At 40.8% G+C, this 24307-nt stretch overlaps 1 protein-coding gene across 1 annotated transcript in view; it reads right to left on the minus strand.

Moving 5' to 3' along the window:
- LOC120543325 overlaps nucleotides 1-24307 on the minus strand; it is a 124476-nt gene that overhangs the window by 52024 nt on the left and 48145 nt on the right. Inside the window, exons 2-7 of the mRNA XM_039776361.1 lie at nucleotides 15615-15765; nucleotides 14750-14873; nucleotides 11561-11679; nucleotides 5437-5636; nucleotides 1244-1366; nucleotides 87-241 (exon numbers count right to left, since the gene is read on the minus strand). Coding sequence (XP_039632295.1) covers nucleotides 87-241; nucleotides 1244-1366; nucleotides 5437-5636; nucleotides 11561-11679; nucleotides 14750-14873; nucleotides 15615-15765 — 872 coding nt within the window. The remainder of the gene's footprint in view (nucleotides 1-86; nucleotides 242-1243; nucleotides 1367-5436; nucleotides 5637-11560; nucleotides 11680-14749; nucleotides 14874-15614; nucleotides 15766-24307) is intronic.

Genomic DNA, 24307 nt, shown 5'->3' on the forward strand with positions numbered 1-24307 from the left:
AATCAAAAAGCAGAGTTTGGGGTTGTGTTACTAAAAAGTCAACACTAATTCATAGGTTTTAATACTCTTGCTTCTCTGCATTTTACTGGCTCTTACCTCTCCCATGAAAAGTGGTTTGGCCCCAATTGCTTTTTGCAAAGAACGAATCTCTTCAGTTGGACCAACTATTAAAGAAGTGCCTGTGTCCACAATGGCTTGGCAGCCGCCCTTGCATAGTGACAACTGTTTCCCAACAGAGATCCTAAAAAGATTCAATAGACAAAATAAGCAGAGTCAGACATTGTGTAATTGGAATTGTCATGAAGTAACTCTGCCAAGTAGACCAGGCTAAAATTCCAGACAGCTGGTTTTTAATTCTAAATAAGAGAGATAATCACAGAAATTACTATGGTGTCTCATGTCAAGCAAGAGAGATCCTTAAAAAATGATCAGAAAATGTGAGGAGTGCAAGGGGATACATGTTTTGTAAATGCAAGGTTATGAGAAGATAATTATTAGGGTCTGAGTGTTAGCAGAGTACAGGTGTAATTTGGGCCCCTATTTCAATACTAAGGAAAAATGATATTTTTCTCCCACACATGGCCACCAATGCTTTTGTGTTATTAATTGTCCGAGTTCAAAGGACCTTAGTATTGAGCATCATTCCCCAGGCAGTATTTACTCCAAAACTTCTAGGAAGGGAGCAAGCAGTACTGGAGGAGTCTAGAATGCCTGACATCAGCATTAGTAAAGCCAAGAATTTCAATGTGTAGGGTTAGCTTGTTATATATACATAAATGTGTTGCAGAATTTTAATTTTGGTGTGGGTTGGCACCCTGCCCGGGATTGGTTCCTGCCTTGTGCCCTGTGTTGGCTGGGATTGGCTCCAGCAGACCCCCGTGATCCTGTGTTAAGATTCAGTGGGTTGGAAAATGGATGGATGGATGGATAGATATCAAATGTGGTGCAGTGAGAAAAGTGTAGAGGAAGAACTAAGACAGAGATGTGGGGAGAAATGATCTCACTATTGCATCATGTCTCTGATTCCTATAGGTCAGCTACATTAACCAGCCTCCATAGACATACAGTACAGAGGTTTCTTTTTAACAGCTACTTGTGCTGTGGTTTCTGATACTTTACTGTTATCCCATATGAGGAAACATAAATCTCAGAATTAAGTGTAGTGATCGGGTTACTGCTCAGGAGGCAATGTTGAATGTTACACATTGACAAAAAAGTCAATAGCAAATGCAACCTTACATACCCATCAGCTTTGATCTGCCAGTATGCCTTGCGTGTAACATTGACATAATGGAATTCTCCCTTGAAATACTTGGAATCAACACCTCCCAAAATCAACTCTCCACCCACTTGACCAGCTGGATCTCTGACAACATAAACAGAGAAAGAAATGACAGTCAACTGTATCAATAAGGAATAGCAAAGCATTTTCAAATAATGATGCACATGCGTGAGAGAGGCAGAGACGGATTCAATCTCATTCAAGTGGAGACTGGAATATAACATAAACACTTCCGCAAAGGTATAATGAAACAAGAGTGCTTTAACTCAAGAATAAAATTGAATAACAAAAAATTAAAGTAACAACAAGATACTAAGAAGACATGATTCACCAGTGTTTGTGTGTCTGGTTATACCGCTTCAGCAATATCTTTTACAGGATGCAAAACTTTACACCAGCTGTTACAGACTGAACTCAAAGGCTTCTTTTTGGGCATATACACTGTCAGCATGGCACTGCCAAATCTAAACTCTAGCCTGGCAAACTGCTTGCGTACTAAAGCGACTATAGCTGCAGGTGGAAGTCCCATTTTAATTAAGATGCCAAGCAGAGTTGTATCATGGTACAGCAGTCTATTACCCAGGGAAAATGCTGTGAAGAAGCTGTCTGTTGTTATGGTTCTACATTTGTCCAGAAATAGCTCCATAAGCTTTATGACCACAGACTCAGAAAGTCTTTGCCTTGGGTTGTAACTCAAAACACAGTTCCCAACAAAATGTTGCCAGATGTCCAAAATTGCAGCAGATCTGTCGTTTTTCACATGTTTTGCTTGGGTGTCTTTGTTGTCAAAGTGCAAATGCCATATGGTAGTCTAATAGTGGTCACGGGACATTGCATCTCTGATTGCTGGTACAACAGATAGTTCTAGTAGGCGTCAGCCACAGCACCAACTGTGGTCATCGCTGCTCTTGTGAAAAGAATGGAGATAAATGCAATCAACTCAGACAGGGAGGGGCAAGTTCGTTGTACAACATGAACGTCACTGACAGAATAAAATTGAATAATAAAAAAACAAGTGCTTGTTTTTACAAGTAGACAAAATTTACACCAGGTGTTACAAACTTAAATCAAATGTGTGTTTTTATTATATTGTAGAAATAATAATAATAATACCTGCTCACTACTCAAAACGTGGAGCGCCTGGTCTCAAACCTGGGACCTCTGGGTTATAAGGCAGCAGTTCTTACCTCTGCACCATTCAAGAATACGTGTAAACTCCCTGTTGATTGACATTTGAGCTCGAGTTTTTAACTCATTCAAAGCCACATGTAAATCAATTTTTTTTTGGTTATATTCTTAAATAAACTAGGGGGGCAAGCCCTCCTGGTACCTTCGGCGCCCAACCACCAGTTACGGCCAAAATATTAGTAAAATCTGTAAATGTACAAAATAAAAATTATTATTTATTGGAGTAAAAATCACAAAATTCTATACATATGTAAAAGAAAAATAAATTGTTATTTAAGTGAGTAAATGAGTAAAAATCATGAAATGAGAATAAAATATTTACTCTCTTACCGACTGGAGTATTCCTGTTAAACCAAGGTCCATTATGCTTGAGTATTTATAAGAGACTAAATAAACGATCCATTCGTTTTAACTGACAAAAACCACAACTTTCTTGATATTTTAGTTTAGAATTTAAAAATGAAATAAGAATCAGTAAATCGAACAACATCACATTAAAGTTCAATAAATTCTGAAAAGAATGATACCAAACATATATACAGTGCATCCGGAAAGTAGTCACAGCGCATCACTTTTTCCACATTTTGTTATGTTACAGCCTTATTCCAAAACGGATTAAATTTATGTTTTTCCTCAGAATTCTACACACAACACCCCATAATGACAACGTGAAAAAAGTTTACTTGAGGTTTTTGCAAATTTATTAAAAATAAAAAAATTGAGAAAGCACATGTACTTAAGTATTCACAGCCTTTGCCATGAAGCTCAAAATTGAGTCAGGTGCATCCTGTTTTCCCTGATCATCCTTGAGATGTTTCTGCAGCTTAATTGGTGTTCACCTGTGGTAAATTCAGTTGATTGGACATGATTTGGAAAGGCACACACCTGTCTATATAAGGTCCCACAGTTGACAGTTCATGTCAGAGCACACACCAAGCATGAAGTCAAAGGAATTGTCTGTAGACCTCTGAGACAGGATTGTCTTGAGGCACAAATCTGGGGAAGGTTACAGAAAAATTACTGCTGCTTTGAATGTCCCAATGAGCACAGTGGCCTCCATCATCCGTAAGTGGAAGAAGTTCGAAACCACCAGGACTCTTTCTAGAGCTGGCCGGCCATCTAAACTGAGCGATTGGGGGAGAAGGGCCTTAGTCAGGGAGGTGACTAAGAACCCGATGGTCACTCTGTCAGAGCTCCAGAGGTCCTCTGTGGAGAGAGGAGAACCTTGCAGAAGCACAACCATCTCTGCAGCAATCCACCAATCAGGCCTGTATGGTAGAGTGGCCAGACGGAAGCCACTCCTTAGTAAAAGGCACATGGCAGCCCGCCTGGAGTTTGGCAAAAGGCACCTGAAGGACTCTCAGACCACGAGAAACAAAATTCTCTGGTCTGATGAGACAAAGATTGAACTCTTTAGTGTGAATGCCAGGCGTCACGTTTGGAGGAAACCAGGCACTGCTCATCACCAGGCCAATACCATCGCTACAGTGAAGCATGGTGGTGGTAGCATCATGCTGTGGGGATGTTTTTCAGCGGCAGGAACTGGGAGACTAGTCAGGATAAAGGGAAAGATGACTGTAGCAATGTACAGAGACATCCTGGATGAAAACCTGCTCTAGAGCGCTCTTGACCTCAGACTGGGGCGACAGTTCATCTTTCAGCAGGACAACGACCCTAAGCACACAGCCAAGATATCAAAGGAGTGGCTTCAGGACACCTCTGTGAATGTCCTTGAGTGGCCCTGCCAGAGCCCAGACTTGAATCCGATTGAACATCTCTGGAGAGATCTTAAAATGGCTGTGCACTGACGTTTCCCATCCAACCTGATGGAGCTTGAGAGGTGCTGCAAAGAGGAATGGGCAAAACTGGCCAAGGATAGATGTGTCAAGCTTGTGGCATCATATTCAAAAAGACTTGAGGCTGTAATTGCTGCCAAATGTGTATTGACAAAGTATTTAGCAAAGGCTGTGAATACTTACAGTAAATACATGTGATTTCTCAGTTTTTTTATTTTTAATAAATTTGCAAAAACCTCAAGTAAACTTTTTTCATGTTGTAATTATGGGGTGTTGTGTGTAGAATTCTGAGGAAAAAAATGAATTTAATCCATTTTGGAATAAGACTGTAACATAAAATGTGGAAAAAGTGATGCGCTGTGAATACTTTCCGGATGCACTGTATGTAGGTTTTAAAATAAGCCCAATTTAAAGTGTGGCAAAAAAAGTGATAAAAGCGCACATGTTTATTTGATATTTGGACTAAAGTCTTCACATTATAAGGAGCCTTGAGCTGGGAGAGCTTTTTGCCCATGCTGAGCTTTGTCAAGGTGGGGAACGGCAGAGCAGGCTGCTTGCTGCTTGTGCTGATCAACACATAACAAAAGACACTGATGGAGAGGTGTGGGATTTAAGGGCCATTTTTTTCATAGGCTTCAGGAATTCTAGTATTAAATGTGAAAGGTGCATCCAGCACTTAAGTCATATTATTCTAGAACAATGATTGCCTCCTGATGTCATTTTGCAAGTTGTTTCACATTTATACAGTCAGAAAAAGATGACTTTGTTTCGTTTTAAGAATGGTTGTGCTAAGCAGACAGAAATATCTGGAAATACCAGAAAGATTTGCTGAAGGATAGCCTTCCAAACTAATCTAGTCATCTGAAGTTTAAGAGAAAAGCTCTAGGGAACCAGGAGAGAGAGAGTAAAAGCATTCATAAACCTGACAGAGTGAGGTGTGTTTCATCAAACAAACAGCTGAGTTTGTTATTCCTGTTAAACATTATTTGTATGCCCTCATCCAATGAACTGTCTATAAGGCTCAATGCTCAATTTATTAAAGCTCTGCACAGAATCAATGATAAGAACAACTAAAGAAATAGAGTAAAGAAAGCATGCGGGCCACCTCTGTTCATATGTTCATACATCATTCATCAAACCAGTTTAATTTGGATTTAGACCATATAATACCTGTTCAAGTAAAAAGAGAAAATGTTCTGTGGCAGCTTCTTCTGCTGCATTGCAGTATCAAACAATGGAGGGGATCCTTGCACAGATATCACAGGGTAGGCCATTCCTAAAATACCATCAAAACGAGCTGCCACAAACATGATGCCTGGCTGTTTCACTGCTTCTCCAAACAACTGATTGGTCACAACTAGGTCTCCAATCTGAAAAGGAAGGAAAACACAATTAAATAAAGAGTTAAATGCAGTAATTTGAAAACAGCAAGGAATTGATTCAGGTAATTTTATTAAGTATTATCTTTCTTTATGGCCAATGTGTTTTGTACAGTTGACTAATCACATAAGAAAAATCACATGCTATTTGAATGCTTCCACTCATATTTCAGGGCTAAGCAATAATGCTAATACCATTGTGGTGTAGATTGTAAAAAGTTTATTTTTTAACTGTTGATATGACAATTAATTGTTCAGTTCTTTTACTAATGGACCACTAAACAGTTTTAGATAGTTTGCAATTCTGTTCTAATTCAATGTCTTGAATTTTATCTGGTTTGTACTTCTTTCATGGTTTCAGTTTTATCTATGTGGAAGATATATCAGTTAATGTCTTCTAGCGTATCAAAATCTACTTAGGTCAATTTACCTATAAGCCTACATGTTGTCACACACGGGAGACTAAGAGGGAGCTGGGTGGACCAAGTGGAGGTAATTACCTGCCAGGCCCGGGTTGGCGGGGTGCTCTAAACATACTTCTGTTATCACTGCATGCAAATACAGTAAAACCTGCCTGATTTATCATCACTTCCAGTGGCCAGACTGACGTCAGTTCTAGTTCCAGCGCCCAGAATGAAATCACTTCCAATACTGGCCATATGCCATCATTGTGAAGTTCACGGCATATAAAACCTCATCAGTTTAGTCCTGGAACTCAACCTGACCACAACAATAACAACTTGTTTTCTTTATAATAATAATAATTCTTTGCATTTATATAGCGCTTTTCTCACTACTCAAAGCGCTCAGCAATTGCAGGTTAAGGACCTTGCTCAAGGGCCCAACAGAGCACAGTCCTTATTGGCATTTTCAGGATTTGAACCGGCAACCTTCCGATTTCCAAAACAGATCCCTAGCCTCAGAGCTACCACTCTGCCTATTGCAGCCAGGGACAATATTCAGGTAGCTGCCCAATACCTTTCCAGTGTGTTGAGGCTCATTCTTTTACAGTGGCGTAGTTGGCAGGATGGCCTCATTTTGGAGCCGGAAGCCAAACCAACCCAAAGTCTCAACACACCCACATCCCAAACAACTGAAGACCTATCAGGTAGGAGAGTACTGTTCTTGTGTTGCCGAGTTGGGGTCTGATGGTATGTGTTGGGGTACCTGGAGCATGTTCTGACCCAGTTCTCCCTAAAGAGAACCTGGGACTGTAGGCAGAGGACCTACAGGGGAGGGCCAGGTTCAGAAAATAACACAGTGGAGACCTGTTATGGGCTCCTGAGGATGAGGACTGACCCCAAAATCCCCATAAAGGAAAAATCCTTTGACAAAGGTGGCGGCGCCTCGGGTCTTTCCAAACACAGGCAATGACACTGTGGCAGAAAGTCAGGTGTTGGCTACGGCCATATAAGAAAAATGCCAGCAAAAATTGTTGAAAAAGTGTCCTGTGCCATATTAATAAATAGTCTTCCCTATAAGCTCGCCCAGCTGACCTGGGAACAATCATATAAAAACCATGGATTCCCTGGTGGGAGTCATCAACAATTTACTTGTGTTGAACCGGTGTCCTGCCTGTGTGTGTCCGGGTTAGGGTGGCTGTATGCCTCCTGGTGGCTTCACATGGCATCCAAGATGGGACTTCTGGCAGTCTGTTGGCAGGAGCCCCTTAAATAATTCTGTGGCCCAACCGGACACAGCAGCGTGACGCATACAGTAGTGCAAAGGCGCTCACCCGCAGCAGCACAGCCACCCACACACACGTGGCTCGTCAGTGGCAGGCACTGAAACCGCACCAAAAAGAAAAAAATAGCCACAGAAGCACTGTTTCCACCCAATGGGGAAGAAGCCCAGGCAGGGGTTGAAAGCAGTGGGCACCCACTTACCCACTGGCGCATGCAGCAGCCGGATCGGCTTAGCGGAAGAAGAGGCCAGACGGAAGACGCACACACTGGAAAAAAGAATCCGGTAGGAGGTAGGTGTCAGACCCGGGGACTGATTGCCCCAGGGAACATGCATTTCTTTTCTGCAAACCTACCTCATAGACAGTGAACGTGCAGATCCGCCCAGATGGCCAAACCATTATGATCTGAGGTGTGATGGCAGGGCAAACTTAGAGGAAGATCTGCACCTGTTGCTCTCCAAAAGATGTCCGCCGGAGGAGGATTGCCTGGACCAATCCGAGGGAGAAGGGCTCAGTGGGGGGCTTCATGCCCTCCACGAAGCAGGTAAGAGAGCGGACGGCATATATCGGAGCCCTGTAGATGCTTGGCTACAAGTGGGGCCGATGAACATGCAGGATGTGCACTTGCTCGATGGCTCTTGGCTAGTGGCTCAGGATAAGAGAACCCCGAATCTACTGCCAGCCAAGATAATTATCCTGCTCTTGACTGTATAGGATTTGGAATCTGTCCTCCAACCTTAATAGTCTCTCTTACAGGCAATCGACCTGCTGAAGCAGGCAGTTGAGAGGATGGAGAGGATGGAGAGGACGGACGAGTTGCCATCGAAGGGACTCTCCAACCAACTTGACGTGGCAGGACTGACGAGTGGTTCCTGTACCGTACATAATAATGGAAACCTGAGCAAATTGAATCTGGAAGTAATTCCTGATGGAATTCGAGTAGCCAGGAGTCCGACAATGGATCGCTGTGTGATGATGGACTGTGCGGTGGGAGGCGGAAATGGCTGAGGCGCAAGAGAGGGGTCAGCTTGTATGTGCTGGCACCCAAATCGCTCTACACCCCAAATGCCAGCGCAGTCACACACAAGTTGAGAGGGGTGCAGACAGCATGGGGTCTCTTCTTGTCTCAGAGAGACTCAGACTGTCACCACACCCCAGATTATAAGGAGGATCCGGAAATGAAGACCGGGTCTCCAAACACTGCAGCATGTGAGCTCCTGTGCTTGCGGTGTGATAGAGGTACGCTCTCCGGGGGCGTGAAGGGGCAGTCCAACCCCGGCTGAGTGCGAAGAAGAGCAGGAATTCCCACAGTGCCACTGAAGCACTGTTCCCACCCGATGGGGAAGAAGCCCAGGCGGGTTTGAAAGCAGTGGGCACCCACTGCATGTGAGCTCCTGTGCTCACGGTGTGATAGAGGGACACTCTCCCGGGGGGGCGAAGGGGCTGTCCAGCCCCAGCTGAGTGCGAAGAAGAGCAGGAGTTCCCACAGTGCCACAAAAGCACTGTTCCTACCCGATGGGGAAGAAGCCCAGGCGGGGGTTGAATGTCCGGACAGCAAAGATGTTTGGTGGGGTGCAGCACTGTTACAAGTGCCATCAAGTTGGTCATGGGTAGAGACACTGCTAGGAGAAGATCTCCTTAGAAGCCTGGAGAAGGCATCGTGCAGCGCCTCCCCATTCCACTTGTGTTTATATTCTACAGGATGACACCATGGCCTGGACGAGAGCAGCTCCCTATTCTATAGAACAGCCTTTACAGGACAAGACACTTCACCCAGCAAGGCTCAGCTGAGGGAGGGGCAGTGTGATGGGTGGCCTCGGCCACTACCTGGCCGGGATGCCAAAAGAATGGAAGGAGCAGTGGAGAGGGAATAGGGGAGGGAATATCTCTCCTGGGACACTACAGGGCAGCCCTCCTGGATGGCTGTGGCACCACAGACCCCCGCAGGGCATGTCGGGAACTGGAGTTTGGTGAAGCCCTGTTAGGTTCCGTGGTGGCCGACAGGGGGAGCTGCAAAGCCCTATAGAGGACTTCCAGCACACCTTGGAGTGATTCCAGGTAATACTGATGAGCCACCTGGAACACTATTGGGACCTAAAGACGTGGAGCCAACTCACTCCATTGAATGGCCAGAGTCAGGAGGAAGAAGACAAAGCCTGAGGAGGAGTGGAGGTGGGTGGACTGGCGGCAAGAAGGGACTGTGTATTGGTGTGTTAGTGCTGGTGATTGTGCACTTTAAACTGTAAACAAACCGGGTGTTGTGTTGAATCTGTGTCTGGGTTAGGGTGTCTGTATGCCCCCTGGTTTGCTTCACATAATATATAATTCTTCACAAACTGTGCATTTTCTTCACATTATATTTTTCTTCTAGTAGAGATAAGAAACTCAAACTTGTAATCAACATAAATCTATTTCCTTGAACAAAGAGAAAAAAGAATATTGCAACATTTATTGCTGTATTACAGATCAAGATGATAACCTAAACCAGGAAAAACTGAAAAATAAAAAACTTACATAAGTACCACAGCTATGGATCATAGACATAGGGCGATTTATTTAGATGATTTAAATTGCATATTGTCATAAAATGTATAATTTATGAATTAAAAAATAAATCTAACTATCCTAACCTTCGTCTCAAACTGATGAAAATATCAGTATTAGCAATTTGCATGGGTTATTGCATAGTTTTATTTGTTACAATATATTTATAGGCTTGATTTTAATAGTTTCACGTTATTCTCAGCACTTTGAACAGCTAGTGTATATATGAAATGATATGTACAAAATATGGGACAGATCATGTCCCTTATTAATTCAATACGGTACACAGCATTTCATGCTCCAGTACAGAACTATCCGGTATTATAAGTCGAAACTCTACTATTGTGTGTGGATGAAGATAATGAAGAAACAACAAGCAGAACGATCAAGCACTGGTAACCTGTTACTACTATTAATAGACTGTCTTGTTAATTAGCAACATGTCAAGTGCAGTCAAATTAAATAAAATAAACTTAGGGGCTGATCTAAAATATGTAATTGCATAAAAATTTTGCGAAGTAATCACATGCGTTAATGGCAATTATTGAGCAGATGTTATATATTGTATCATTTTGTTTATTTCAACAAGCGTGTCTATCATCATGGTGAAAGTAAGTCTTCGGCCATGTTTCGAACCACAACAGAGAAAGTGAAAGTGTTAATGTAGACTTTCTCCAAATTATGAACCCTTTTCATAAATTGTACAGATCTCCTCATATTTCTTCCTTCCCAGCCAGAAAATACAAACAGAGATCCTACATTCCATCACCTGCAATAATCTGCTGACCCTGGGGTGGAAATATGAAATTACAAATGTAGCGGGGCACATAAGTGTTGTTTATTGTGTTTGCACTCTGTCACGTCTCGTCTCCTCACATCACCCCTTTTAAACTAGTATGTGTCTGTTTAAATGTCACCCCTGTAAGAAGAAACGGGGAAGGCTGTTGCGGGGTGGCTCATTATTATTTAAACAGATCGGATTGCAACGGATTCATCTCCAGAAACCCCGGGGTTGGACATTATTTTCTACAATCGCTGAGGAATCACGGTCAGCTTGTTCCAGTATTTCATTCAGGAGAATCAAACACAAACATTCTGGGAAAGTTATCAGTAATTTGGACAGTTATTTACCCGGACATTTTTCACGTTCATTATCATCTCAGTTATCATTCGTTGCTATTACTTGTATTGTGTGTTTGTTATTCGTGTGCAGGGACAAGGGAGGATTTATTATTGCATATACATTGCTTTTCACATTGCTGGTGTGGTGGAGGGATATATATATATATATATATATATATATATATATATATATTGAGTCGGGGATTTATAATACAGTACTGTGTTTGTCATTTTGCTGCATCCAATATATTACTGCACCTGATTTACATTTGAATATTGTGTTGCTGGTGTTTAACCATCAATCGGGGGAAAATGTTATTTTTCAGTGGTAAGGCTTGGTAGATTGAAGTTTCCTCAATAATTTATCCAGGCCATGGGTCTTGGTAGTGTGGCTGCCGGCCAGGTAAGGGGTCGGTCATTACACACTCATCTCCCTACAATGTCATAATGTATAACACAAGTATCCTGTGTGAAATGTTACAGAGGAAACTGCTAAGAATCTCTCAATTGTCAAACTACTTAATCAGGAAAGCAAAAAGAATTACAAGTTGCTTTTGTCGCTCACAGTGACAGTGTCATTACTCAGAAATCCAGACAGACTTCCTCGACCATAATGAATAGCAAACTGTGTTCCATTCTTGGCATAGGTGCTAGACTTTCCAGAATCGTAGCGGTGATGCAACCCTATTACAAAATGGAAAGACAAAAAAAGCAAAAAAACCATATGCAATTAGTGTTATGTTAATTTACATACTGCTCTTGAAAACAATTATTTTTACTGCCAAACTCTAGAGTATGCACTCCAAATCACTTTGAATTGTTTTCTATATCTGCTTAAAAAAATGCCATCAACTTAAATTGTATATTAAACAATACTGTGTGTGCAAGAGATTCAAACTGTTCTATCATGGTTGGATAGGAGGAAAAATGGAGTAGGGGTTATTCTGAAGAAACAATATGTCAAGAGTGTTTTGGAGGTGAAAAGAGTGTCAGAGTAATGATTATGAAGTTGGAAATTGGAGGTGTGATGATGAATGTTGTTAATGCATATGCCCCGCAAGTGTGCAATGGATGAGAAAGAAGATTTTTGGAGTGAGTTGGATGAAGTGATGAACAGTATACCCAAGGGGCAGAAAGTGGTGATTGGAGCAGATTTCAATGGACATGTTGGTGAAGGGAACAGAGTAGACGAGGAGTTGATGGGTAGGTATGGTGTCAAGGAGAGGGATGAAGAAAGTCAGAGGATAGTGGATTTTGCCAAAAGGATGGACATGGCTGTGGTAAATACGTATTTTAAGAAGATGGAGGAACATAGGGTTATGCATAAGAGTGGAGGAAGATGCACACAGGTAGATTACATCCTAGGTAGAAGAGTCAATCTGAAGGAGATTGAAGGCTGCAAAGTGGTGGCAGGGGAAAGTGTAGTTAAGTAGTATAGAATGGTGGTCAGTAGGATGACACTGGAGATCACGAAGAGGAAGAGAGTGAGGGCAGAGCCAAGTATCAAATGGTGGAAGTTGAAAAAGAAAGACTGCAAGGTTGAGTTTAAGGAGGAGCTCAGACAGGCACTGGGTGGCAGTGAAGAGTTACCAGACAGTTGGGCAACTACAGCAGATGTAGTAAGGGTGACAGCAAGAAGGGTGCTTGGCGTGACATCTGGACAGAGGAAGGAGGAAAAGAAAACCTGGTGGTGGAATGGGGTGTGCAGGAGAGTATATAGAGGAAGAAGTTGGTGAAGAAGAAGTGGGGTAGTCAAAGAGATGCAGAAAGTAGACAAGAGTATAAAGAGATAAGGCGTAACGTGAAGATAGAGGTGGTGAAGGCTAAAGAAAAGGTGTATGATGAGTTGTATGAGAGGTTCGACACTAAGAAGGGAGAAAAGGACCTATTACGATTGGCTAGACAGAGGGACCGAGCTGGGAAAGATGTGCAGCAGGTTAGGGTAATAAAGGATAAAGACGGAAACATGCAAGCAAGGAGAGTGTGTTGAGCAGATGGAAAGATTACTTTGAGTGGCTGATGAATGAAGAGAACGAGGGAGAGAAGAGGTTGGATGATCTGGAGATAGTGAATCAGGAAGTGCAATGGATTAGCAAGGAGGGAGTAAGGACAGGTATGAAGAGGATGAAAAATGGAAAAGCTGTTGGTCCAGATGACATACCTGTGGAAGCATGGAGGTGTTTAGGAGAGATGACAGTGGAGTTTTTAACCAAATTGTTTAATGGAATCTTGGAAAGTGAGAGGATACCGGAGGAGTGGAGAAGAAGTGTACTGGCGCAGATATTTAAAAATAAGGGGGATGTGCAGAACTGTAATAACTACAGGGTGATAAAATTGATGAGCCACAGCATGAAGTTATGGGAAAGAGTAGTGGAAGCTAGTTAAGAAGTGAGGTGATGATTAGTGAGCATCAGTATGGTTTCATGCCAAGAAAGAGCACAACAGATGCGATGTTTGCTCTAAGGGTATTGATGGAGAAGTATAGAGAAGGCCAGAAGGAGTTGCATTGCGTCTTTGTGGACCTGGAAAAAGCATATGACAGGGTGCCTCAAGAGTATTTGTGGTATTGTATGAGGAAGTCTTGAGTGGCAGAGAAGTATGTAAGAGTTGTACAGGATATGTACGAGGGAAGTGTGATGGCGGTGAGGTCTGGTGGAGGTAGAGGTGGGATTACATCAAGGATTGGCTCTAAGCCCTTTCTTATTTGCAATGTTGAAGGGCAGGTTGACAGACGAGATTAGACAGGAGACCCCATGGATGATGATGTTAGTTGATGACATTGTGATCTATAGCAATAGTAGGGAGCAGGTTGAGGGGACCCTGGAGAGGTGGAGATATGCTCTAGAGAGAAGAGGAATGAAGGTCAGAAGGAACAAGACAGAATACATGTGTGTAAATGAGAGGGAGGTCAGTGGAATGGTGAGGATGCAAGGAGTAGAGCTGGCAAAGGTGGATGAGTTTAACAACTTGGGATCAACAGTACAGAGTAATGGGGATTGTGGAAGAGATGTGAAAAAGAGAGGGCAGCCAGGGTGAAATGGGTGGAGAAGAGTGTCAGGAGTGATTTGTGACAGATGGATATCAGCAAGAGTGAAAGGGAAGGTCTACAGAACAGAACTTAGACCAGGTATATGTTATATGGGTTGGAGACGTTGGCACTAACAAGAAAGCAGGAGACAGAGATGGAGGTAGCAGAGTTAAAGATGCTAAGATTTGCATTGGGTGCGACAAGGATGGATGGGATTAGAAATGAGTATATTAGAGGGTCAGCTCAAATTGGACAGTTGGGAGACAAAGTCAGAGAGGCGAGATTGCATTGGTTTGGACATGTGCAGAGGAGAGCTGCCGAGTATATTGGGAGAAGGATGCTAAGGATAGAGCTTCCAGGCAAGAGAAAAAGAGGAAGGCCTAAGAGAAGGTTTATGGATGTGATGAGAGAGGACATGCAGGTGATGGGTGTAACACAACAAGATGCAGAGGACAGAAAGATATGGAAGAAGATGATCCACTGTGGGAGCCCCTAACGGGAGCAGCCGAAAGAAGAAGAAGACGATTAAACAATATTACCCTTATATATTAAAACACATGACACATACAGTATTTACTACATCTTACTCCATGATATGAGGGCAGCAAAAAATTAAGCCAACATTACATCTTATATAAATAATTTACCCAAGCAGAATATTGATCCTTGTGGTATTCTATTTAGCAAACCTGTCTGATGACAGTAAAAAGCTCAAAAATCACTCACAGCAGGCCAGGTTGAAGAACGAGCACTTCGAGGAAGGCACCCACAGGTTGGAGGAGCCGGTGTCGAATATCACAGTAAACGTTTGGGGGGGAGTGCCAATCTCAATTTCTCCATAGTACTGGGCCTGTTGGATTAAAGCACAGGTTTAAAGTAATGTTAACGGCTTTCCTTGGAGATCAGCCTCAAAGTAATTCAGGTAAATGCAGTAGAAAGCAACTAAATTACAAAACAGTTTTAGGCACATCTCATCACCCATTCTGCCCTGGATTCAGAAGTGTTTACTCCCTAAGGATTATGGACACTATAACCATTTTATTCAGAAAAGGAATTTAAAATTCCTGCATATTAAAGTAAATAATTCACAGGTGTTTAATTTTGAGTTTTTAGGATACTGTTTTATCAAAAAGGAGTAAGTGGCTTAATTAAAGTTAAGGGTCTAATTTAAGGCACTACACTGTAAAATAAATTCCCCTGAATGAAGATCCTAGCCTACTTTAATCCTCCACATATACTGTACAATGTAGGCACCTACTCTGCTGCTGTTATATATGTAGTTAAATTCAAATCTGGCAATGTTTTACAAATGATTCAATGTACCGTTTTCCTGAAACCAAGTGACCATACATTTTATTAAGTACATTAAAACATAAATCCTTCATTCTTTTCTATATAGCATCTTTCATGTGATTTGCTAAGAACACAGCTCAGAGAGACTCAGCTTGCAGCCAAGTGACATGTCACTTAGTTTATTATTTATTAAGTAACCAAGCGACATCTCCATGATGGGTGATTGAGAGGCTTCAAGTCTATCCCATACATTTTAAACGATCTTTTCATCTCATACATTACAAAAGAGAATTCTTACATCCATGAAATTGGTCAGCCTTTCAAAAGTTGATGTGTTCCTCACTTCAGCAGAACTACCCATTGTTTTATCCAGTTTCTGCAGCTCTTCAACAGTTATACCATTGTCCAGCATCATCCATCCCCACCTGCGTCCTTTTTTCAGAGGAATCCTGTATAGAAAATTTTATAACTAGTGTTGAGTTTCCCATAAGGTCATAAATTAATTATTTAAGGATTTTAGTTTAAGGACCAAAGTATATACAAGTTATTTGTCTTTATAAAAGTGCAGAGAAATCAATTTAAGTAGAAGAGAAAAAAAAAGACAAAACACGGCCCACTAATTTATGCCTCTTAAGGTAACCTAGGTTACAGCTGAAATGGGTAAACCAAGGCCATGTGTTCAAAGGAGTGCTGTAATGGTTCAAATACAAGTGTACTGTACAAGTGTACTGCTGTGGCCCCCATTAGTTCATGGCCTTGCTATGATGTCACCAGGCCAAACTGTTCTGTGGTTCACAGAAGCACCCACCCACCCATCAACCATTTTTTCACATATAATTTACATAAATGCACCATAAATAGTGAACAATCTGCAGCTCGATCGATCGATACTTTATTACTCCCAAGGGGAAATTTGCATACTCCAGCAGCAGCATACTGATAAAAAACAATATTAAATGAAAGAGTGATAAAAATGCAGGTAAAACAGACAACAACTTTGTATAATGTTAATGTTTACCCCCTCCCCCGGGTGGAAGAGTCGCATAGTATGGGGGATGAACGATCTACTCAGTCTGCAGTGGAGCAGGACAGTGCTAGCAGTCTGTCGCTGAAGCTGCTCCTCTGTCTGGAGATGATACTGTTCAGTGGATACAGTGGATTCTCCATGATTCACAGCCGCCTGCTCAGTGCCCGTATGTAAAACAGTGCCATGGATGTCAAACTGTCCAGCTCCGTGCCTACAATAGAGCCTGCCCTCCTCACCAGTTTGTCCAGGCGTGAGGCATCCCTCTTCTTTATGCTGCCTCCCCAGAACACCACCGCATAGAAGTGGGTGCTCGCCACAACTGTCTGATAGAACATCTACAGCATCTTATTGCAGATGTTGAAGGATGCCAGCCTTCTAAGGAAGTATAGTCGGCTCTGTCTTCTCTTGCACAGAGCATCAGTATGGGATTTATTTATTTATTTTTTTTTAAATTTTTATTTATTAATTTTATTACAATCAATACATAGCAATCAAGTTTTTACAAAAAAAAAATTATGCTAAGAACAGATCGATCCCCACCCTTGAGAGAGAGAGCAAGCCAAACGGTGTAAAATTTAAGGCTTGTAAAAATACCTAAATTAATAAATTCTCTGTGCTTTATAAACTTATTTTAAAATATTCTGATTAGATCCTGCCATGTTTTGAAAAAAGTCTGTACAGATCCTCTAACTGAGTATTTGATTTTTTCCAATTTTAAATAATATAACACATCAGTTTCCCACTGACTTAAAAGAGGAGAGTTTGGGTTCTTCCAGTTTATCAGAATAAGTCTGCGTGCCAACAGTGTAGTGAATGCAATCACAATTTGTTTGTCTTTCTCCACTTTAAGACCCTCTGGAAGAACCCCAAACACAGCTGTTAATGGGTTAGGAGGGATTGTGAGTCCAAGGCTGTCTGAGAGGTAATTAAAAATTTTTGTCCAGAATAATGTTAATTTGGTGCAGGCCCAGAACATGTGACCTAGTGAGGCTGGGGCTTGGTTGCAACGTCGCAGGTTGGATCATGCCCTGGAAACATTTTGGAGAGTTTTAGTGAGACAGATGTGCTCGATATATAATTTTGAGTTGTATAATTGTATGCTTTGCGCATATGGAGCTTGAGTGAATTCTCTGCATTGCTACTTTCCACTCCTTTTCTGATATATTAATTGAGAGGTCATTTTCCCAGTGTCCTCTTGGATCTTTGAAAGGAAGGGATTGTAAAATGATTTTATATATTGTAGAGATGGAGTCTAAGTCCTTGAGATTGAGCAATATTTTTTCCAGCATGGATGAGGGTGCAAGATGAGGAAAATCTGGAAGGTTCTGTTTAACAAAGTTCCTGATTTGAAGATAGTGAAAGAAATGTGTAGCTGGAATGTTAAATTTGGAATGTAATTGTTCATAGGATGCAAAGGCGTTGTCTATATAAAGATCTCTAAGCAAGTTAATTCCAAATTTTTTCCAGATATTAAAAACTGCATATGTTTGTGAAGGTTGAAAGAGGTGGTTCTCTTGCAGAGGTGCCACAGAAAGAAGCTTCTCCGTCTTAAAATGCTTTCTACATTGGTTCCAGATTCTAAGTGAGTGGAGCACAATTGGGTTATTAGTATATTGCCGATAGCGTGTGTTTATTGGAGCACAGAGCAAGGAATACAAAGAAGTACTGCAGGATTTTACTTCTATTGCGGTCCAAGCCTGTGTATGTTCTTCTATTTGTGTCCAGGTTCTTATCGCCTGTATATTTGCTGCCCAGTAATAAAACTGGAAGTTAGGTAGAGCCATGCGCCTTCTGCCTTTTGTCTTTGTAGGTCGCTCTTTTGATGCGTGGATGTTTTGAATTCCAAATAAATGAGGTTATTGTTGAATCTAATTGCTAAAGAATGATTTATTAATGTATATTGGATGTTTTGAAATAAAAAGGAGCTTAGGAAGAATATTCATCTTAACAGTGTTAATTCTTCCAGCTAGTGTGAGATGAAGGGTTGACCATCTATGCAAGTCTTGTTTAATTTTTTCCATGCAGACGCGAAATTTTGTTGATATAGAGCTTTATGTTTACTTGTGATGTTTACCCCTAGGTATTTAAACTGTTCTGCAATGATAAAAGGTAGGGTATCTAATCTAATATTATATGCTTGAGAATTCACTGGAAAGAGTACACTTTTATTCAGATTAATTCTGAGACCAGAGATCTTTTGAAATTCTGTGAGTGCTGCTAAGACTGCAGGCACAGAATTTTCTGGGTCCGATATATACAGTACCATGTCATCTGCATATAATGAGATTTTCTGTTCCAGTCCTTCTCTGCTAATCCCCTTTATCTGATCAGTATTTTGACAATGTATTGCCAGTGGTTCAATGGCAATCGCAAACAGCAGCGGTGACAAGGGGCATCCTTGTCTAGTGCCACGTTCTAGTTTAAAGTAGTCTGAGCAAATGTTGTTGATGCAAACTGAAGCTTCTGGGTTAGTATACAGTAATTTAATCCATGCACAAATGTTTTGGGCCAAACCCAAACTTAACCAATGTAGTAAAAAGGCATTTCCATTCAATCATGTCGAATGCTTTTCTGCATCCAATGATAATAATATTTCTGGGGTGTTTGATTTAGTTGGTGAGTATATTACATTAAACAGGCGTCGAAGATTTGAAGATAAGTGCCAGCCCCTAATAAATCCAGTTTGGTCTTGTGATATTACCGAGGGGAGCACTTTCTCCATCCTTCTAGCTATGATTTTAGAGAGTATTTTAACGTTGTTATTCAGAAGTGAAATTGGTCTGTATGATGCACATTGTAATAAGTCCTTATTTTGTTTTGGAAAGACAGTGATTAGTGCTTGGCGAAAGGTTTGTGGAAGAGATTGGTTATCTCTGGCTTCTGTAAATGTTGCTAATAGGAGGGGAGCTAGCTGAGCGGAGAATTTCTTGTAAAATTCTGCAGGGTAGCCATCAGGGCCTGCTGCTTTCCCGCCTTGGAGTGACTTTATAGCATCTAGTAATTCTGATAATGTCAGAGGTTTATCAAGTTCCTCCACACTAGAAGCATCTATTTATAGCAATAACGGAAACCTGGCTAAATAACAAAGATGGGGATGAGTGTAACATAGAGGGATACACATTTAGGAAGGATAGACAGAACAGTAAAGGAGGTGGGGTTGCTGTTTATGCCAAACAGGGTTTAAATGTAAGTCATCTTCAGTTGGATGAGGTCATGTGGCTTCGCCTGGAAAATATTAGGGAAAAAGGTCTTATTTTAGGAGTGGTTATAGACCACCCAATTCAGACAGTAATTTCAACACACATCTTTTTAGTAATATCAAAAAGGCAAGTTTACAGGGGATATTATAGTCATGGGGGACTTTAATTATCCAAATATTAACTGGGATAACCTTGCAGATGGAGGAGCACAAGAGCAGGAGTTTTTAGAAGTAATCAGCGACTGTTTTTTAACACAGCATGTTAAAGCACCAACACGGGGTGAAGCCTATCTGGATTTAGTATTCTGTAATAATCAGGATAGAATTGAGGGGGTAGAGGTGATTGAACCACTAGGGTCAAGTGACCATAATGTAATACAATTCTCAGTATTTTGTAAGAGTACAGATGCAAAGACTAAAATTGTTAAGTTGAACTTTAGTAGGGCTAATTTTGAGCAGATGCAACAAAGTCTAAGTAGGATAGACTGGGATAAGCTTTTAAATGTGGAGACAGTCGAGGAGCAGTGGAACAGGTTTAAAAATGTTTTACATGTAATGCAGGACAGATACATACCTAAATTTGGAAGTAATAGGAAACTAAAAAAAACTCCACGATGGATTAATAAAGATTTAAAAAGAAGTTGCAAAGGAAAAACTGCTGTATAAGGCATATAAGACTAATGACTGCAAAGAGAACCGTAGCGTATGAGAAAATGAGGGCAACCATTAAGAAGGATATCAGAGAGGCTAAAAGACAGTTGGAGAGGAATATAGCAGATAAGGCAAAGAAGACCCCAAGAGATTCTTTCAGTATTTTAGTAGTAAAAGAACAGTTAAGGAGGAGGTCAAGTTCATCAGGAATAGTAAAGGGAATTAAAAGATACAGACAATGAAATAGCAGATGCCCTAAACTTACATTTTTCTGAGGTGTTTACAAGTGAGCAAGTGGATAACCTGCCAGAGGTAAACGCAACTACTAAGGAGGTACTGAGGGATTTGGAAATTGTAGAGGGAGAAGTGCTGCTCAGATTAAATAAGATGAAATCAAACAAATCACCAGGCCCAGATAATATTTATCCTCGTGTTCTTAAGGAGGCTAGTGAGTACATATATAAACCCTTGACACATATTTTTAGGAAGTCACTGTGCACTGGAGAGATTCCAAAGGACTGGAAAATGGCAAATATCATCCCATTATATAAAAAGGGTGACAGGGCAGATCCAAGCAACTATAGGCCAGTAAGCTTAACAAGCATCACAGGAAAATTAATGGAAGGAATTATTAAGGATAAGATTGAGCAACACATGGCAAGGACAGGAGTTATTCTGAACAGTCAGCATGGGTTCAGAAGAGGGAGGTCGTGTTTTACTAACATGTTGGAATTCTATGAGGAGGCAACAAAAGGATACGATCAAAGTGGAGCTTATGATATTATTTATCTGGACTTTCAGAAAGCATTTGATAAGGTGCCACATGAGAGGTTGGGCATCAAGTTAAAAGAAGTGGGAGTTCAGGGTGATGTTTTTAGATGGGTGCAGAATTGGCTCAGACACAGGAAGCAGAGGGTGATGGTGCGAGGAACCTCATCAGAACTGGCGATGTTAAGAGTGGTGTTCCACAGGGGTCAGTGCTAGGGCCGCTGCTATTTTTAATATATATAAATGATTTAGATAGGAATATAAGTAACAAGCTGGTTAAGTTTGCAGATGATACCAAGATAGGTGGATTAGCAGATAATTTGGAATCCGTTATATCATTACAGAAGGACTTGGATAGCATACAGGCTTGGGCAGATTTGTGGCAGATGAAATTTAATGTCAGTAAATGTAAAGTATTACACATAGGAAGTAAAAATATTAGGTTTGAATACACAATGGGCGGTCGGAAAATCGAGAGTACACCTTATGAGAAGGATTTAGGAGTCATAGTGGACTCTAAGCTATCAACTTTCCAACAGTGTTCAGAAGCCATTAAGAAGGCTAACAGAATGTTAGGTTATATAGCACGATCTGTGGAGTACAAGTCCAAGGAGGTTATGCTCAACCTTTATAATGCACTGGTGAGGCCTCATCTTGAGTACTGTGTGCAGTTTTGGTCTCCAGGCTACAAAAGGACATAGCAGCACTAGAAAGGTCAGAGAAGAGCGACTAGGCTGATTCCAGGTCTACAGGGGTTGAATTATGAAGAAAGATTAAAAGAGCTGAGCCTTTACAGTTTAAGCAAAAGAAGATTAAGAGGTGACATGATTGAAGTGTTTAAAATTATGAAGGGAATTAGTACAGTGGATCGAGACTTGTATTTTAAAATGAGTTCATCAAGAACACGGGGACACAGTTGGAAACTTGTTAAGGGTAAATTTCGCACAAACATTAGGAAGTTTTTCTTTACACAAAGCTACCAAGTAGTGTGGTAGACAGTAAGACGTTAGGGACTTTCAAAACTCGACTTGATGTTTTCTTGGAGGAAACAAGTGGATAGGACTGGCGAGCTTTGTTGAGCTGAATGGCCTGTTCTCGTCTAGATTGTTCTAATGTTCTATTTGTGGTATCTGTAATGTATCCAGAAATGCATTAGATTGTGTATTGTCTTCCTTAAACTCAGTAGTATATAGGGATTTATAGTAGTCTCTGAAAGTGTGCATTATATTTTTGTGTTCAACAATTTTATCTCTGTTCGTGTTAGTGATTACCGAGATTGCATTGCACTTCTTGCTTGTGAATTTGTTGAGCTAAAAGCTTATTAGCTTTCTCCCCATGTTCATAGTAATGATGTCTGGATTTGTAGATTAGTTGTTCAGTTTCTTTAGTTGTCAAGAGGTTTAATTCCGAATGTAGAGCCTGCCTTCTCCTATGTAGAGTCTCGCTTGGTAGTCTGGCGTGTTCTTCATCTATTTTAATAATTTCGCTTTTTATCTCTGCTACTTTCTTGGCCTCGGATTTATTTCTGTGGGAAAGATATGAGATAATCTGTCCTCTTAAGAAGGCCTTAAGAGTTTCCCAGAGTATTCCTGCAGAGATCTCGGGGGATGTATTTGTCTCTAGAAAGAATTTGATTTGTTTGGATATAAATTCAGTACAATTCACGTCAGCTAATAGAAGCGGGTTGAGGCGCCATCTGCAGGGTGAGTGTATGGGGCTTAGTAATTTTAGCTCCAAGATCATAGGTGCATGGTCAGAAATAACAATAGCATCGTATTTGCAAGATTTAATCTTAGGCAAGAAGTTATTGTCTATAAAGAAGTAATCGATCCTTGAGTAGCAATGATGTACTGGTGAGTAGAAAGAATATGTTCTTGAATTTGGGTTTAAAAACCTCCAGGGTCTAATAAGTTGTAATCAGTTATAAACTTTGTAATTATCTTTGCGGTGTTAGATGCCGTTCCCCCTGTGGAGGAAGTCCTATCTAAAAGTGGATTTAGAACACAATTCAAGTCCCCAGCCATTATAACTTTATGAGTGTTCAGATTGGGAAAGGATGCAAATAAATTTTGTATAAATTCCTTATCATCAACATTAGGTGCATAAACATTTATCAAGATCATTTACAGTTAGATAAGTCTCCCATGACCATTACATATCTCCCTTCAGGATCCAATACTACATCTGATGCTACAAATGGTACAGTTCTATGTATGAGAATTCCCACACCTCTAGTTTTCTTCGTAAAACTAGAATGGAACATTTGGCCAGTCCAGTCTTTTGCAGCGGAACTGATCCTTGCTTATTAAGTGGGTTTCCTGTAAAAATACTATTTTAGCATTTAGACCTGTTAGGTGAGAGAGTACTTTCTTTCTCTTTAATTCGTGATTCAGGCCTTTAACATTCCAGCTTACGAAGTTAACTGTCCCATCATGGAGACACTGATTCTGAGTTTTTGATGTCATTTTATAGTCTTAACTGGAAGTGAGACAGCTTCGGTCTTAATTTCCTGTTTCCCCTAGAGTTGTTGCCATGCAGCTTATTATTACGTTGGTAGTTATAATTATAAAGATTGAGAGGATAGATTAGGTATAGATCAGGCCTGCTCTCTTTCTCTTCCCCCCTTAACCCCCCACCCTCCCTTTTTGCCTCCCCAAGTGAGGCTAAAACCCACTTCACGCAGTCCCAGTCCTCTGACATACCCAGAGACAGAGCACAATCCTCTCCAGGGTGCGGTTATCGCTATTGTTTGTACACTATTTTCTACTACATCTTGTCCTTCCCTTCGCCTCTCTATTAATGTGCTTGGACATAGAGCTCTGTGAACAGCCAGCCTCTTTAGCAATGACCTTTTGTGTCTTGCCCTCCTTGTGCAAGGCGTCAATGGACGTCTTTTGGAAAACTGTCAAGTCAGCAGTCTTCCCCATGATTGTGTAGTCTTGACTGAGAGACCATTTAAAGGCTTTTGCAGGTGTTTTGAGTTAATTAGCTGATTAGAGTGTGGCACCAGGTGTCTTCAATATTGAACCTTTTCACAATATTCTAATTTTCCAAGATACTGAATTTGGGACTTTCATTAGTTGTCAGTTATAATCGTCAAAATTAAAAGAAATAAACATGTGAAATATATCAGTCTGTGTGTAATGAATGAATCTAATATACAAGTTTCACTTTTTGAATGGAATTACTGAAATAAATCAACTTTGTCATGATATTCTAATTTTATGACCGGCACCTGTATATATATATATATATATATATATATATATATATATATATATATATGTTTGTGTATATGTACAGTATATGTATATATGTGTATGTGTATATATATATATATATATAT

Source organism: Polypterus senegalus, chromosome 13, assembly GCF_016835505.1.
Source record: "Polypterus senegalus isolate Bchr_013 chromosome 13, ASM1683550v1, whole genome shotgun sequence".
Taxonomy (NCBI): Eukaryota; Metazoa; Chordata; class Cladistia; order Polypteriformes; family Polypteridae; genus Polypterus; species Polypterus senegalus.